This window comes from Lutra lutra, chromosome 6 (genome assembly GCF_902655055.1).
Source record: "Lutra lutra chromosome 6, mLutLut1.2, whole genome shotgun sequence".
Lineage (NCBI taxonomy): Eukaryota > Metazoa > Chordata > Mammalia > Carnivora > Mustelidae > Lutra > Lutra lutra.
In genome coordinates this window covers 48,864,370-48,882,312 of record NC_062283.1, presented here as the reverse complement: position 1 = coordinate 48,882,312, position 17,943 = coordinate 48,864,370, and the positions used below count along the sequence as shown (strand labels likewise).

Here is a 17,943-nt window from a genome sequence, read left to right as displayed (position 1 = left end):
CCCTTTCTCTCAAATAAAAAAAAAAAAAAAAAAAAAGGAAATAGTGATAGCAATATTAAAAACCAGGATGTTTGTCTTCGCTACTTGTTTTATCCACACATTTTTTATTTCATTGTAAAAGAAATGATTCCTAATTGTTTCATTGTACACTGGATTTTTTTTTTAAAGATTTTATTTATTTATTTGACAGACAGAGATCACAAGTAGGCAGAGAGGCAGACAGAGGGAGAGGAAGCAGGCTCCCTGCTGAGCAGGGAGCCTGATGTGGGGCTTAATCCCAGGACTCAGAGATCATGACCTGAGCCAAAGGCAGAGGCTTAACCCACTGAGCCACCCAGGTGCCCCTGTACACGGGATATATTAACCAATCTTTATTAATAATTGTATTAATATTGTTGGAATTGTTTTTTTTTTTTTAAGATTTTTTATTTATTTATTGACAGAGAGATTGCAAGTAGGCAGAGAGGCAGGCAGAGAGAGAGGAGGAAGCAGGCTCCCTGCTGAGCAGAGAGCCCGATGTGGGGTTTGATCCCAGAACCCTGGGATCATGACCCAAGCCGAAGGCAGAGGCTTTAACCCACTGAGCCACCCAGGTGCCCCAATATTGTTGGGCATTGTTAACATGTCTTTTTACCTGCTTGTGCAGGTGTGTTTCATTTTTAATACTTTAAATCATTTATTTACATGTATTGATGTCATGCCCCTTTCCACAAAGGATTTGAGATGACTTGCAACAAGACACAGAGGACAGGGGCGCCTCCTCTCTCTCTCCCCACTTGTCTCTCTGCCTACCTGTGATCTCTGTCAAATAAATAAATAAAATCTTTAAAAAAAAAAAAAAGACACAGAGGACAAATATGTATCGAAGTAAAATATAAATAACAGTGGATAATGAGGATCAAGAAAAACAGTTAATAAATGGCATCACCATCTGCCTAGTGGCTAAAACCTAAACCCAGGAGTCTTTTTCTTTATCCTCTTCATCTATAATCTGTCTGTCTGTTACTACAAAATATATTCCAAATCTGTCCACTTGTTTTTTCTACCAGTGCTTCTCTGGTTTGGGCCATCATCATCTTTTCCCTTAGTTCCCGTTCTTCCTCTCTGATCCCTTTTACCATTCCTTCTCTGTTCAGCACAAAAATGGTCTTAAAAAAAATTACAGTGTAAATCAGATCTTGATTTTCCTGTGCTTAACATGTCTGTTTAATGACCAATTCTTAGTATAAAGTCTATCTCACCCTGGTCTGAGGGCTCTGTCTGCCTCTCAGCACCTCTCACACCATCCTGCCTGTCACTGCTCTCCATCGGCCTTCTTTCTGTTACTGCAACCTGCCAGTCCTTTTCCTCCCTGGAAAAAGGACCTATGAGCACCTTTGCACTAGCTCTTTCCTCTGGTTGAGATGCTCTTGCCACAGGTTTTGCATGGTTGACTTGTTTTCAGTCATGTTTCCATTTAGAATGCCATTTCTTCAGAGAGACTGATTGGCCACGCAACTGAAAGTACAAATCCGTCCATTCACAGCGTGTCTTTTTGCTTTATTTTCATCACAGATGGCTGCCTGATAATTTCTTGTTTATTGTGTATTGTCTATTTCATTAAAATGTAAGCTTCATGAGAGCAGTTTTGTTCTGTTTTGCTTGTTTGTAGCTGGATCCCATCTTCTGGAAATGGTGTTTGGTGTACATAAGTTCTCAGTGTTTTTAGAAAGAATTCTACATAAAAAAACCAAAGGTTAGACCTGGTAGTGGTATTTCCAGGATGTGATAGATTTATTTTAGAAAAGATGATTCTTTTTTTTTTTTTTTTTTTTTTTAAGATTTTATTTATTTGACAGACAGAGACCACAAGCAGGCAGAGAGGCAGGCAGAGAGAGAGGGGGAATCGGGCTCCCTGCTGAGCAGAGAGCCCGATTCGGGGCTGGATCCCAGGACCCTGGGATCATGCCTGAGCCGAAGGCAGAGGCCTTAACCCACCGAGCCACCCAGGCGCCCCAAGATGATTCTTTTCTAAAAAAAGAATGCCTAACTGGCTCAGTTGACTGGTAGAGCATGTGACTGACTCTTGATCTCAGGTCTGTGAGTTTGAGCCCCATGTTGGGGGTTATAGGGATTACTTGCAAATGAAGGTTTAAAAAAAACAAACATTGTTTCTCTGGGACTTATTCTTTACGTTGGTAATATACATCAGAATCACTGATGGATCTTTAAGAAAAATACACACCTGGGCTTCATTCTGAGATTTAGGAGGCACCAGGAATCTAATTTTGGAAAGCTCCACTGCAAATCTGATGTACATCCTTGTTTAAGGACCAGGGTCTGAGAGAGAGAAAGCTATGTGGATGCAAATAGAAAACTTCTGGCCAAATATTTATAAACATTTGAATATTATTGATGTGATGTTTATGGATAAAATCTCTGGGAAGCCTTATTTATATCTTTACTCTAGAGCCCATTGTAATAGACTAGTGATTCCAAAGTTGTGTGCTTAAGATGATCATTTGGGAGTGTGGGAAGGAAATAAATAATTCAACTCATGCAGTTTTAATCTCATTCTTTTTACATTTTGGAGTGGGGGGTAAGGCATGTTATGAATACATAATACACCGTAATGTATGTAATTTATAAAAATACATGTAGAAGTATGTGCTCAATATTTTATTGATCAAAATGTGGGATCCAAAGGGCATTAGAGAATACTCTGCCAGTCAGGTAGATTGTGCGGTGGTAATAACAAATGATCCCTAAATCTCCGTGACTACTAAAAAGGTTTGTTTCTTGTTCATGCTCTGTGTCTCCTGTGGTCCATCTTCAGCCTTGCTCTGTCATATTGATGCTGTGACTCAGACTGATCGAGCAGCTTTTATCTGAAATTTCACTAGTTGCTATGGCAGAGGGAGGAGAGAACTGGGGAAAGCACATGCTTCTAAAGTTTTTGCTTGGGTGTGACACATGTCACTTAGATTTCACTGGCCAAAGCAAGTCACATGGCAACACATGAGTCCAGCAGGTGGGGGATGTACAACTCTCTGTCAGGGAAGGAGTCTGCATAGAGTGAATAACAGTGCAGTCTACACAGACAGCCTCGTACTTGTTTACTGCGTGGAACATTTGCCTCACCAGAGCTCTGTTTTAATCTCCTCTTAGGCGTGCCGGCAGAGCGAAATTGCTCTCCCAGTTCCTGGTTTGATGGAGAGTATCAAAAAGAAAAGGATGCACAAAGCCCGAGTCCTTAATTCTTAGTAAGACAGCATGTAAAACAGTATAATTATAACAGTGTAATTATAAGATAAAAAATAAAGCTTTACACAAATTGTTAAAGCCCATTAATTTTTGCTTGACAAAAAAGATATATACCATTATACAATATGCCACTTGAAACATAGAGGTACTGACTATAGGGATTGAGCTGTGGGGAACTGTGAATAGTGCTGGAAAGAGAAGACCTTCAGAGATCAAATGTTCAGGGCCTTTGCTAATTGAAAATTAATCAGAGTGAAGTTTGAGCATCTCTAGAATAGTAATTTAAGTTACTCAGGATATGTGATTCCATTTAGAATAGTTTGCTTATATACCTCTTTTCAGGAAGATGTTGAGAATACTCAAGGTTATTTTAGATTTTTTTTTTTTAAGGTTTTATTTATTTGATCTAAAGAGAACAAGTAGGCAGAGCTGCAGGCAGAGAGAGAGGGAGAAGTAGGCCCCCAGCTAAGCAGAGAGGGCGATACGGGGTTCGATCCCAGGACTCTGGGATCATGACCAGAGCTGAAGGCAGTCGCTTAACCAACTGAGCCACCCAGGTACTCCAATTTAAGTATTTGAGATAATCAAGTCAGTAGCAGTTTATACCAATTAATAAAGTTTTGTAAAATCATCTTGTATTTTCAGTGAGAATTTTCTTACTTTGGCCTTTTAAATTTTGGTTATAACTAAATTAAATGACGATTTAGAACGTGTGTGACAAATGGATGAACTTTTTAATTCACCAGGGAAAAACAGTATTTACTGAAAGGCTGTAACACAAGCAACGACATGAATTTTAGATAGAGTGTTGTGTGATTTGGAATGCACCGGGCTACTTTGGGTGAATGATTTAGAAACACATTGAATTCCGTAGAATTTTATTTGTTATTTCTAATCTAATCAAGACTAGGCAATTTTTTTTCTATTTTTTGGGAAGGTACATTTTTTTTTTAATTAAAAATTTCTTTTAAGATTTTATTTATTTAGAGCATGTGGGAGCGTGAGCATGGGGAGGAGCAGAGAGGAGGGAGAGAAAGGGGAAAGATTCTCAAGCAGATTCCATGCTGAGCTCAGGGCCCAATGTAGGGTTCAATCTCATGACCCTGAGATCATGACCTGAGCTGAATGCAAGAGTGATACGCTTAATGGACTGTGCCACCCAGGCATCCCTGGGAAGTTCATTTCAGTGAAAGAACTAATTGCTATTTTTTTTTTAAGATTTTATTTATTTATTTGACAGAGACCGAGATCACAAGTAGGCAGAGAGGCAGGCAGAGAGAGAGAGGGGGAAGCAGGCTCCCTGCTGAGCAGAAAGCCCAATGTGGGGCTCGATCCCAGGACCCTGGGATCATGACCTGAGCCGAAGGCAGAGGCTTTAACCCACTGAACGCCCCAGGCACCCCTAATTGCTGTTTTTTTAAAGTAAGCCCTATACCCAGTGTGGGGCTTGAACTCATGACCCCAAGATCAAAAGTAGCAGCTGAGCTAGCCAGGTGCCCTTTATTACATTCTTTAATATTCTAGTTTTTATTCAAAAACTTTTGAATGAAAAAAGGTTAGTCTTGACTCTCTTTCTAAGGCAAAAGACTTTGAACAACAGAGTCAAGACTATATATAAAATTATAAGACAAGTTAAGTCTTATAATTTATTATGTTGTATGATCAGTAAGGTGATCTGTGCTTCCACTGCTTCCCTCATATTTACTAGGCAAGCAGTTAATTGCTTATAAACACCTGTGGTATTGTTAATACAAATATTTGAGCTGAGTTTAGGGAAAGGGGAGATACTATATTACCCTGGAGAAGCATTAGCATTATATATTGATGTGGGATTTGTTTAGTTGGAACCCAAAAGAGTATTAGGAAAAGTGTCTGTATGTTCAAAGATGCGTATTTTTTTCTTTGTTGCTGTAATAAGTGATTATAAAAGGGCCCTGGTGGATTAACATACCTGAACTTCAGTTTTGTCAGCCAATTCAGTCAAAACTATTTGGGTAAAAAAGTAGTCAGTTATAATTACCTTCATTAATGGTGGGGAGAATAGGCATGTATACTAGGATTTTATTAAAATTCATATAAGTGTTCATTAGGCAAATTCAAAGTCCATTTTCATATTTATCTTTTTATATTTCCAGTTGTAAATTCACTTAAAAAATAATGAAAACTTTCATGAAGACATTAAGATTTCTTCTCCTTTCATCATGTCTCCCTGATCAGTTTCTTTATCAGTTGCTGTGTGAGAATTACAGTTTGACTCTAAAACTGGTCTAAACTATAGGTACCTTTGCTCAGATTTTCTCTGTGGTGTGTATCTGGTTGTGCATTTGAGTTTTGAAGGATTTCCCTTATGATGTGCAAAGGAAAAGGTAGATAGTCGATTAAATAGATAGATGAAGAAAACAAATGCTGAAGCGGAATCATCTGGTGTTACCTCTTAGGAAAATATTTGCTATTGCTAAGCCTCAACTTAGAACACTGTAGATGTAGAATGAGTGTTGATTATATATAATTTGTGCTGTGACACCCTTTAAAATTTTTACCTATAAGACTTACAGCATGACATCTAGTTGTATGATATTTTTAGTTTCTATATTTTTATCCTGTTCATTACCAAAGAAGAATTGCAGTGAAAATTTTAATTGATAACTTCCTTTTGATGTTACATGTTTGTCTAACTCTCTTGCAGAGTATTATTTTGTTTATTTGGAGACTGCATGGTGTTGTGAACTTTAGTGTCAATTTTTAATTGGAAATCCAATTTCATTTTTACTTCTATTACTTTGCAGTAAAATTAAGATAATATCTACCTGGTAGGGTTGTTGGTATGATTAAATAAAATAGTATCAACTAGTGTAACTAGTAGATGGTAATGCTTAGGTCTCAACCTCCATTGGCTTTTTAAATAATCTGGTGGACACACCTAGACTGCCTTTCTCTCTGCTGTGTTTCGACTTTCATATAACACCTATGAGCAAATATTTTAAGCCATTACATGGTGGTGGGATAGCTGTCCACCAGCCTGTGATTCTATTTCAGTAGTAGTGCCATCATTCTTTTCATAGTACGATTTGTGCAATTACTTAACTATTTTGTAGGCTTTCTCTGCCTGTGCTCTTTAGAAACCGGCCACAGAAGGGCAGGAAGGGAGTGATGTTGGGTTGGATGGGTATGCTTTGGGACCAGCCTCACTTCAACCAGAGTGGTGGTGGTTTTTTTTTTTTTTTTTAATTCCCCCTCCTGATTTCTGCAACATAATACCCTTCTAGGTAAGATTTCCTTTCAAGGAGGTTTTCAAAGTATGCTGGATTTTTATCTTTCAGGGAAATAAACAGAAAGAGAAGCTTAACTAACGTTAGTAGTTAAGCAGCAGTAGTCTTAGACTTAACAGATTTGGATAAATATAGAAATCATTAGGCATGCCTAAAGTGGTGATTCTGTAGTACCACTTTAATACTTAAGCTAGCCAATAATTTCTTTTTTAAAAAATCATTTATATATATATTTTAAAGATTTTATTTATTTATTTTTTTGTCAGAGAGAGAGAGAGAGCAAGCACAGGCAGGGGGAGTTGCAGGCAGAGGGAGAGGGAAAAGCAGCCTCTCCACTGAGCAGGGAGACCAATACAGCACTCGATCCCAGAATCCTGGGACCATGACCTGAGTTGAAGGCAAACCTTAACCAACTGAGCCAGCCAGCATCCCTAGCCAACAGTTTTTTAAATTTTGAAGTAAAAGAACAAAGTAAAAAGGATATGCAAGAAGGCAGTGAACATTTAGAAATTGGAATAAAAAAACACCATTAGAATAATATTCATGAAATACAAAAGGAATAAATTTAATAAAGTATGTGCAAGTATAAGGAAGAAAATAAAAATGATCTGTATTCCTCCCCCTTTTGTTTTAAAGGATTTTATTTATTTATTTATTTGACAGAGAGAGAGAGAGAGCGCGAGCGCACACAAGTAGGCAGAGCGGCAGGCAGATGGAGAGGGAGAGCAGGCTCTCTGCTGAGCAGGGAGCCCAATGAGGGGCTTGATCCCAGGACTTGGCCGAAGGCAGACGCTTGACCGACTGAGCCACCCAGACATCCCAATCTGTAGTCCCTTTATCCAGAGTTACACAGTTTTACTTAGGTCTAAACTTTTCTGCCACCCGTAAACTTATGCACACAAACACAGACATGGAATCTCTTAAAGGTTTATTTTAATTTGTCCTTACCTAGTTGTATTAATTTACTTTTGCCTAACAGTGTTCATGGATATCTTTCTTTAACAGTAATCATAAGTATTCATAATTTTAAGAATTTTACTATTATATTTCATTACAACACAGTTCACTTTTGTTTACTTCTTTAAAATGTTTTAGGGCGTGTGGGCGGCTCAGTGGGTTAAAACCTCTGCCTTCGGCTCAGGTCATGATCCCAGGGTCCTGGGATCGAGTTCCGCATCAGGCTCTCTGCTCAGCAGGGAGCCTGGTTCCCTTCCTCTCTCTCTGCCTGCCTCTCTGCCTACTTGTGATCTCTCTCTGTCAAATAAATAAATAAAATCTTAAAAAAAAAATAAAATGTTTTAAAAAGTAAGAAGTATAACACATATCCAGAAAATATGTCCAACAAAAACATACAGTCTAGTGAATTATTATTAAGTCCGTCATCCAGGAATAGCATTGCTGTTACTCTTCAGACCTCTTGTGCTCTTTCTCAGCCAATTGTCTTCTTTCTCCTAGAGGAAACCCCTGATATCTGACTTATGGTTATCACTTCCTTACCTTTTTCCCCTTGAGTTGACCACCTGAGTATTCATTCCTAAACAGTATAATTTTCCTTATTAAGACAAAAACTTTATATAAATGGAACAATGAAATATGTTTTATTTTGTATCTGTATTGTTTTGCTTAATATGTTTTTTTTTTTTGTTTTTTTTTTTTTTTTAGATTTTATTTATTTATTTGACAGAGAGAGAGATCACAAGTAGGCAGAGAGGCAGGCAGAGAGAGAGGGGGAAGCAGGCTCCCTGTGAGCAGAGAGCCTGATGCGGGACTCGATCCCAGAACCCTGAGATCATGACCTGAGCCTAAGGCAGAGGCTTAACCCACTGAGCCACCCAGGTGCCCCTGCTTAATATGTTTTTAAGACTTAACGCGTATCAGGGGCACCTGGATGGCTCAGTGGGTTAAAGCCTTTGCCTTAGGCTCAGGTCATGATCTCAGGGTCCTGGGATCGAGCCCCGTATCGGGCTCTCTGCTCAGCAGGGAGCCTGCTTCCTCCTCTCTCTGCCTACCTCTCTGCCTACTTGTGATCTCTGTCTGTCAAATAAATAAATAAATAAATCTTAAAAAAAAAAGATTTACACATATCATGTGAAGTTGTTTATTTTTGTTGCTATACCATAGTCTATACTACAGATGTACTATATTTATTCTGCTTTCAACACATTTTTGGGTTTTTAGTTTTGGCTGTTATGAATAATGTTGCTTCATGAGTATATGAATAATGCTTGTTCATGTTTCTTTATATGCTTCTCTAGGGCAGTGGTCTGAGAATTGGAATATTCCCATCACTGGGGAACTTGTTAGAGATAGAATTTTTGGGACCTGCCCCAGAGATTATGAATCAGAAGCTCTAGGAGTGGAGTGAAGCTATTTCTATTTTACAAAACCTTCTAGGTGATTATAATAGTACTTCTTAAAATCCATTGCTCTAGGGTAGGGGTCAGCAAAATTTGGGCCATGGGCCAGATTCTCTCTGCTGTCTGTTTTTGCATAATCTGTGAGTGAAGATTGATTTTTACCTTTTTAAGTAGTTGAAAAAAATTAAAAGAATAACATTTCTTATCAAAGGAAAATTCTGAAAAGAAATATAAGCTTCAGAGTTTGTAAATGCAGTGTTACTTTAACACAGCTATATCCATTGGTTTACAGGTGGCTCTTTTCTTGCCATAACGACAAACTACGTACTTGGGGTGCTTGTGAAAGAGACTGTGGCTTGCAAAGCCTAAAATTTTAACTGGTGGGCTTTTTCTTGAAGAAGTTGGTTTGTCTCTGCTCTAATGTATATGCTTAAGGAGAAAAATTGCCGGGTTATGGGTATGTTTACTTTCAACTTATGAAGTAATGCCAGATTTTCTGAAATGTTCATACAAATTGGTGTTCCTGTCAGTATGAGAGTCCCATTGCTCTACACACTCATCTGTGTTGTCCAACTTAATTTTAGTTCTGGTTAGTATGTAATAGTATCCTCATTGTGTTATTTTGCTCCCAAAATTGTAATATGAAAAATTCCAAACATATGGGAAAGTTGAAAGAATCTTACAGTGAATATCTGTATGTACTCACTATCAGGTTCTACAGTTTACATTTTACTGTACTTGTTTTATCACTTACTTTCCATTACTGTATTTATCCATTTCAGAGTAAGTCTCTTTCAAAATTGGTACAGTTCCCACCAGATACTGCAGCCTGCATGTCCTTAACTAGAGTTTAATGCTTGTTTGTTTGTTTGAATATAACCTCAAGCTTTTATTGTCTTCATAATATAACAAAGAATGACGCTTAGAACTGGATCACTTGGCCCTTTTTCTCTTATCTCCTCCCAGTTCAGAATGCTAGCTAGCATCGCTTAATGGCATTCTCTTAGAACTGCAGTTGGGCTCAACACATTCAAGCCTCAGCACAGTCTTTGTAGTTAACCTTTTTCTGGAAAATCTGCCCACTTTACCCACTCTGCTTCCGATCATAAAGCTGCTTTCCCTGGGCGTAAAAAGAATCTTTGCCTTTCTTGTCCTATGTCACTTTGTGGAGTTGGTGCTTACACAGTTCTTGCAGAAGGTGCAGCAGGTTTTAGGAATGTTTACCATGTTTGCAAGAGTGCTACTGGCACAGAAAGAAAGCTAGAGTTCAATGTTTGTTAACAGTTCTCTTTTTATTTAAGGTAAAGCTTACGTACAATGAAAGGCACAACTCTTAAGTATACCATTCATGAATTTTGACAAATGTATAAGTGTGTGCAGCTGAAACTTGCAAAGATACAGAACATTGCTGTCAACCCTGAGAGTCTCCTCATGCTCCAGAAAATCCCTGTTCCTGCTCTCCAAGAGGCAACCACTATTCAAATCTTTATTTATTTATTTATAAAAGATTTTATTATTTATTTGACAGACAGAGATCACAAGTAGGCAGAGAGGCAGGCAGAGAGAGAGAGAGGAGTAAGCAGGCTCCCCGCTGAGCAGAGAGCCCGATGTGGGGCTCGATCCCAGGACCCTGAGATCATGACCTGAGCCGAAGGCAGAGGCTTAACCCACTGAGCCACCCAGGCGCCCCTATTTATTTTTTTTTTTAAATATTTTTCTTATTTAATTATTAGAGAGAGAGAGGATGAGAGGAGAGAGGTCAGCTGGAGAAGCAGACTCCCTGCCAGGCAGGGAGCCTGATGTGGGATTTGATCCAGGGACTCCAGGATCATGACTTGAGCTGAAGGCAGCCGCCTAACCAACTAAGCCACCCAGGTGCCCCTCAGATCTTTTTTAAAAATCATTTTCTCAAAAAGATTTTAGTTATTTATGTGAGGGATTGAGAACAAGCAGGGGGAAAGGGCAGAGGGGGAGAGAGAGAGAGACAGATTTTCCACTGAGCAGGAAGCCCAATGCAGGGCTTGATTCCAGGACTCCGAGACTGACTGTGACCCAAACTGAAGGCAGTTGGTCAACTAACTGAGCCACCCAAGAGCCCCAGCTACCATCATATTTGTCTTTTATTTTTTAATACATATTAATATAGTTATTATCTATATATCTTGAGTCTTATTGTTAGTTATGAAGTGATGTTTTATTGTGAGCCTTGTTTTAAAATACAATATGCTTGACATTGTATTTGAAGATGAGTTTTCAGGAATCCTTTGAGGCGTACTGGAATGTGCTTTTCTTCATAGAAGATTTGAGTTTGCTTATGCCAGCTGTCTGGAGGTATTTGATTCAGGGACCACCTTAAAAGAAGTTCAAGGCTTGGGATTTCACTGATGACATTTGAGCAGGAGGATTTCTTGTTAGATACTCCACTCCATATATACAAACTCACTCAGAGCTTGAGTTTATATATATACAATCTGTGCTTTGAAGAGGATGCTTTTATTTATTTACTAATTAAAAGATTTTATTTATTTGAGAGAGAGATTGAGAGACATCATGAGCAGGGGGAGGGGCAGAACGAGAAGGAGTAGCAGGTTCTCTGTTGAGCAGGGACCTCTTTGCAGGGCTTGATCCCAGGACCCTGGAATCATAGCCTGAACTGTAGGCCCAGCCACCCAGTTTCCCCTAAAGAAGATGCTTTTAAAAATTTTCTCATCGTTGGGGAGCCTGGGTGGCTTAGTGGGTTAAGCCTCTGCCTTCGGCTCAGGTCATGATCTCAGGGTCCTGGGATGGAGCCCTGCCATTGGGCTCTCTGCTCAGTGGGGAGCCTGCTTCTGCTTCTCTCTCTGCCTGTTTGTGATCTCTGTCTGTCAAATAAATAAATAAAGTCTTTAAAAATTTTTTTTCTCATTGTTATTTCTTTGATTTTTTGTGAGAGGTTGATCTGAATAATATAGCTTGCTTTACTGAAACTTAAAGTTCTACTGAAATTTACTTACCTACATGCCTGTTCTTGGACATTGGGTTTTTTTTTTTTTTCTCTTCTTATTGTAAATAGCATTGTGATGAGAAGAAATTGTTCCTGTGTATGTATTTCTCCTGTTATTTACTTCAGACTGATGTTGGAAGTAAAATTGTTAGGGTCTGCTCATTTTAAGTCTTTTTTGATATGTATTGTCAAAGTGCCCTCCACACACTATATTTTCTAAGTCTTTGAACTTTTTGCATTTTAATAGGTATAAACTAATACTGCATTATTATTTTAATTTACTCTTCTCCCTATTCTTCACCCCCCCCCTTTTTTTTTTAAAGAGAGAGTGCATGCTTGTGAGAGGGGAAGAGCAACAGGAAAGGGGGAGAGAGAGAGAAAATCTTAAGCAGGCTCGATGCTCAAAACCCAGTGGTGGGGCTCAATCTCAGGACCCTGAGATCATGACCTGAGCCAGAATCAATGATGGGATGCTTAACTGACTGAACCACCCAAGCACCCCATCTTCCCCTTTCTAATGTTTACCATGATTATTCTGTCCCTATTGTAGCACTATTTATTGAGTGTGTGTGAGGAGGGTGTTGTGTGTGTGTGTCTAAGTGGAGAGGACATGAGCAGCTTTATCTTTTTATATAGGGACTACCAAGCATCACCCATGGATACCGAACTTTGAGATTAATGCCGTTACTGTATAGAACTTTTAAATTGTCTCACTTGTGATAGGAGTGAATGTATTTTGTATCATAAGTTGAGTGAACTGTAAATTGGTGACTAGAAGAATGGATTGCTGTAATCATTGATACTGTTCACCAGTAAATTTGGGTTCTCTTCTTTCTGGGCAAGTAATAGAATTACTTCCCTGCTCCTTTGAGGATAGTATGCAAAAAAAATGATACGTTTTTGTCAGTGAGATGTAAGTGGAATTGACCTACATAACTCTTAAGAAGAACCAGTTTGCCATTCTTATTCATTCTGCTTATCATGCAGGAGATTGGAGCCTCCCCCAGGCATCTGGTTGCTTGGTGATAGTGAAGTATTCCTGCTCCTGCCGCTGCCTCCCCACCATTCCTCCTGAACATGGAGAAAAGCAGGAAATACCATTTTTTGTTAAGCCACTGAAATTTATAAATTCTTTGTTATTGCACCATAACTTAGCCAATCCTAACTAACATAGATGACTATAATAAGAGTGATCAGAAGGGGCACCTGGGTGGCTCAGTCACGTGTCTGCCTTTGGCTAGGTCATGATCCCAGGATCCTGGGATTGAGGCCTGCATTGGGCTCCCTGCTTGGCAGGAAGCCCGCTTCTCCCTCTCCCACTCCCACTACTTGTGTTCCCTCACTCACTGTCTCTCTGTCAAATAAATAAAATCTTAAAAAAAAAAAAAGGTGATCAGAAAAGCTACAAAGCTTTTCTCTGATCATCTTGACAATTATAAAAGGGTGTAATTTTAATTTACTTTTATTGTTGTCACTTAAATGATTATTGTGTGTATTTTGCTTTTAGATTACTAGTACTTACATCCTCCTACTATCTTGGGGCTTTTTGAGCATAACCTGGATGTTAAATGATCTAAGTATTCCCCTCAATATTTGATTTATATTTTATCTTCATTTACAGATCTTTTTTTCTCTAGAATTTTGAAATTTTTATCTAGTCAGATCAAACTTTTTATTTTTAAAGATGTAATCAGTCTGAGATAGTAGATCTACAGATATTTCTAGAAAAGCTGGTGTTTTAAATTTGAAATTGTTTTGTATGGCTAGAAAATTGAGAAATATGTTAAACCATTTTTAATTGCAAATAATGTATTGTAATAAATTAATATAACTCTTGAATTGGAATCATGTTCCCAGTTAGACTATTATGCTCCCATAGACTATTTTTAGTCTATGTTAACCTGAGTTTTTTTTATTTTTTAAATTTTTATTTATTTATTTATTTTAAAAAATATTTTATTTATTTATTTGATAGAGAGATACATAGCGAGAGAGGGAACACAAGCAGAGAGAGTAGGAGAGGGAGAAGCAGGCTTCCCATGGAGCAGGGAGCCTGAGGCAGGTCTTGATCTTGGGATCATGACCTGAGCTGAAGGCAGCCATTTAACAACTGAGCCACGCAGGCACCCCTAACCTGAGTTTTTATTATAATTACCTGTTGTAATACTTTCTGGGTTTTTTTGTTTGTTTATCATACGTTCTCAGAAAATGGTGGAGTAGAAATTTTAATGTATATTGAATTTAAGTTTTCTTTCATGTTTTGGCTTTCTTAATTATAGTAATGAGTTATTACTCATATTAGGAATGATTTGAGATACCAGGACTTTAAAATTTTTATAAAAGTATTGAATCCTTACTAGAATAGGAAAGTATTTTATTGAAACTGAATGTAGATTTTTAATTTCTTTTTTTTAAGAACTTTAATTTTTTAAATTGTATAAAATATATTTCCTTTTAGATAAGTGATGAAGAGAAGAAGCTCCGAGAACCAGAGATTCTTGCTTCATCACCCAGTTTGAGTGGATCTAAGATAGACTGGGAGTCGGAGTCAGTTTATAAGGTATGTAAACTTTTAAAATACATCCTAAGTTTTATTAAATATATCCCATTGAGCTTTATATACATAGTTAATAAACCCAGTCGTATAGCCTCTGGTTACTACTCCCTCTTCTTCTCCCTCTCCTGTGCAGAATTCATCTTCAACCCTGCTGAGGGTGTGCCAAAAGTCTGTGCTGGGCTGTCCCACAGAGTCTACACACTGTCTAACCTTATTTGGTTAGACTAGACTCTGGTTAGGCTAGACTCTGACCCCACCAAAGCAGGCCATTCTTTTAAAGGAATACTCTTCTCAAAATACATAGGCTTTGACTCCCCATGCTGAGCTGCCCCTGCAGGGACACTCTTCACCCACTGGGCTTCAACACCTTGTTCTGGATCAGTGCTCTGCGTGATAGCCTTTTCATCACTCTTGGGCTCTGATGCCATGCTTGGACCATTTTCCCCACCTAGACTCTTTCTTATTCCATTTGGGCCCTGGCATTTTCTGCCCTTTTGCTCTCCCCTGACAAACCTTTAACAACTACTCAGGTTCTGGCATCTTGAAGTGGGCCATCTCTGCTGCCCTCTTTTCCTCAGCACAGATAATCTACTTGGCTTGAACCCATTGAATAGCTTTTGAATTGAATAATTCCAGAAGGGGAAGGGGTGGAGCTGAAATTAATTTTAAAAATTTGATAGCTGCATCACCACAATTTCCTTTGAAAAGCATGTACTGATTATTGTCAGTGAGTGCTAGTAATTTAAAATTCTGCTTCCACATTAGCTCCCTATTTCGACTTCCCTGTTTCTACCATTTAGGCCATCATTCAGTCAGCTTTCCAAATGTAGAGTATGGGAATCAATATTTATTCTCCCCACACCATGCATTTCCTATTACTCTCTCCTCACATCATTTTTTTGCTTCTCCTTGGGCATTTTTGTTTCCATTGTGACCACCTTAATAGGCTAGAATCATGGAATATTAGAGCTAAAGAACACCTAAGAGTCATTTATACCATCTCTCTCCCCTTCCTTGCTGAAATTTAGAAACATTCATTAAATATATAGAAATCATAAGTCTGGTCAGTCACAGAGTCTGGACTAGAACTCTTGCTTCCAAACTATCCCCATCTCTTGCCTGGATCATTGAAATAAACACTCTAACCGCCTCCTCCAGTATGTTCTGTGTAACTGTTGTTCAGTGCCGTGTCATACACATACCACCCTGCAGAACTGTTTGACTTTCCATGTGTGTCTGTCTTGTTTTCTCAATTAAGTGATGAGCTTCTTTAGGACTGTGTTGTAGTCATAGATATGTTTTTTTAAAAAAACATAATCTGTTTATTGGGTGGTTTTATTGGATATGTAGAAAAATCTTGGAGTTATATATATTATATATTTATATATTTATATAAATATATATTTATAAAAATATAAATATATATTTATATTTTTATAAATATATATTTATATTTTTATATAAAGATATATATTTATATTTTTATATAAAGATATATATTTATATTTTTATATAAAGATATATATATATATTTATTTGAGAGAGAGAGAGACAGTGTGTGTGTGGGGATGGGCAGAGGGAGAGAATCTTCAAGCGTACTTCCCCTGAGCACGGACCCCAACTTACCTCAGTCCCATGACTCATGAGATCATGATCTGAGCTGAAGCTAAGAGCTGGATGCTTAACCAAGTGAGCTCTTCAGGTGCCTCTTAGGCATATAGATTTATTTATTTTTCTTAAAGATTTTATTTATTTATTTGACAGAGAAAGAGATAACAGGCAGGCAGAGAGAGAGGGGGAAGCAGGCTCCCCGCTGAGCCAGACGAGGGGCTCAGTCCCACGACCCCGAGACCATAACCTGAGCTGAAGGCAGAAGCTTAACCCACTGAGCCACCGAGGCACCCCAGGCATATAGATTTAACTCCTCTCTAAAACTTGGGTGACTAGGTAATTTGGGGATCATTTCTTTCACCTAATTTTTTACCACATTTAAAAAAAACTGTATTGGAGAGTAAGGATGATTTTCAGTTTACTCATACTGTGTTCTCATATCATAAAATTTTAGGGTAGTTCTCAGGATTTAAAAAAAATGCAAGTGGAGTATTGTGTTTTAAATGATATTTACTGGTAAGTACTTCAGTAGCGGAACTGAGCAGTTTTTATTTTCATTTCTTGGTGTTGAGATTAACTTTTCTAATGTATTTTTCTAGTGAAATAATGGAAACAGATGAAGAAATTTAGAATTACTAGTAATTTTTGTCATCGAACATATTGTATGTACATAATTGATACAGAGTAAAATTGTGGAATATGTCATATGAGGGGAATGCAACATGCTTAGTGGGCTTGACTTGAGTGTTTAAAATCCTAAAGATTATAATTTGTAAATTCATGAGTTAAGAATAAAAATAACGCATTCTAACTTGGCTTATTATTATTTTTCAAAGCATATACTCTGAAATGAGCACATTTTTGGACTGTCATTTCTTACTAATGTTTGTCATTTAGTTTTAAGGATTATATATTGGTTTTTTGTTTGTTTATTTTTGATCTGCTGGGACAAGTTAATTTCTTACAGGAAGAATTTTGTTTAGATTTAGTACTTAGGAAGATTTAGGGAGTTTTCATGACACGTACTGACTTATTTTCCCTGTTTCACTATAAATTCAGATCCCTTTTGCTGATGCTCTGGATTTATTCCGAGGAAGGAAAGTCTATTTGGAAAGTGGCTTCGCTTATGTACCACTTAAAGACATTGTGGCAATCGTCCTGAATGAGTTCAGAGCCAAACTGTCCAAGGCTTTGGCAGTAAGTGTTTCACTTTATTTCTGTATTTACCTTATTTCTGCATAGTCACATTTTCAATTATATGCTTTTGGTAGTTTTGTTCTGTACTTCTTAAGAGATAATTTTTATAATGATACTTTAATTGCTTATGATGTCATACTGGTAATTCTAGAACCACTAGGATTTTATTTGTTACTGCCCATGGTTAGTTTTCTTTTTTTTCTTTTTTTTCTTTTTTTATTAAAGATTTTATTTATTTATTTGACAGAGAGAGATCACAAGCAGGCAGAGAGGCAGGCAGAGAGAGAGGAGGAAGCAGGCTCCCTGCTGAGCAGAGAGCCCGATGCGGGGCTCGATCCCAGGACCCTGAGATCATGACCTGAGCCGAAGGCAGCGGCCCAACCCACTGAGCCACCCAGGCGCCCCAAGTTTTCTTAGTTATCTTTCTTATAGTAATACTAATAGTGACCTGATGAATTCTGTGAGAGGCTTCTGTGGATTGTGTCTTCAAGGTTGTGCCTTTTTTCCTTAGAGATAGATTTCTTATGAGGCCCTTCACAGTTGTTGTTGCCTATGGTGTTATGGTCCCTAGATTTCTGTTCTGAATCGGTATTTTGTATCTGTAGAGGGCGATATAGAAGAAAACCTTTATCAAAATGCTGATATGCTACTGCTGTAATAAACAACCTATTGCTAAGTGAAAGTGGTAGTAGCTGTTTGAATAAATAATATGATCAGGGATGCCTA

At 38.0% G+C, this 17,943-nt stretch overlaps 1 protein-coding gene across 4 annotated transcripts in view; it reads left to right on the top strand.

The window, feature by feature from the left end:
* PRIM2 (DNA primase subunit 2) overlaps positions 1-17,943 on the top strand; it is a 333,098-nt gene that overhangs the window by 51,341 nt on the left and 263,814 nt on the right. For 3 of the 4 annotated variants that reach the window (XM_047733345.1, XM_047733346.1, XM_047733343.1), the window contains exons 6-7: positions 14,311-14,412; positions 17,080-17,217. In XM_047733345.1, coding sequence (XP_047589301.1) covers positions 14,311-14,412; positions 17,080-17,217 — 240 coding nt within the window. Of the gene's footprint in view, positions 1-3,147; positions 3,259-14,310; positions 14,413-17,079; positions 17,218-17,943 lie in introns of those variants that run through there. The other variant, XM_047733347.1, reaches the window with a different exon arrangement.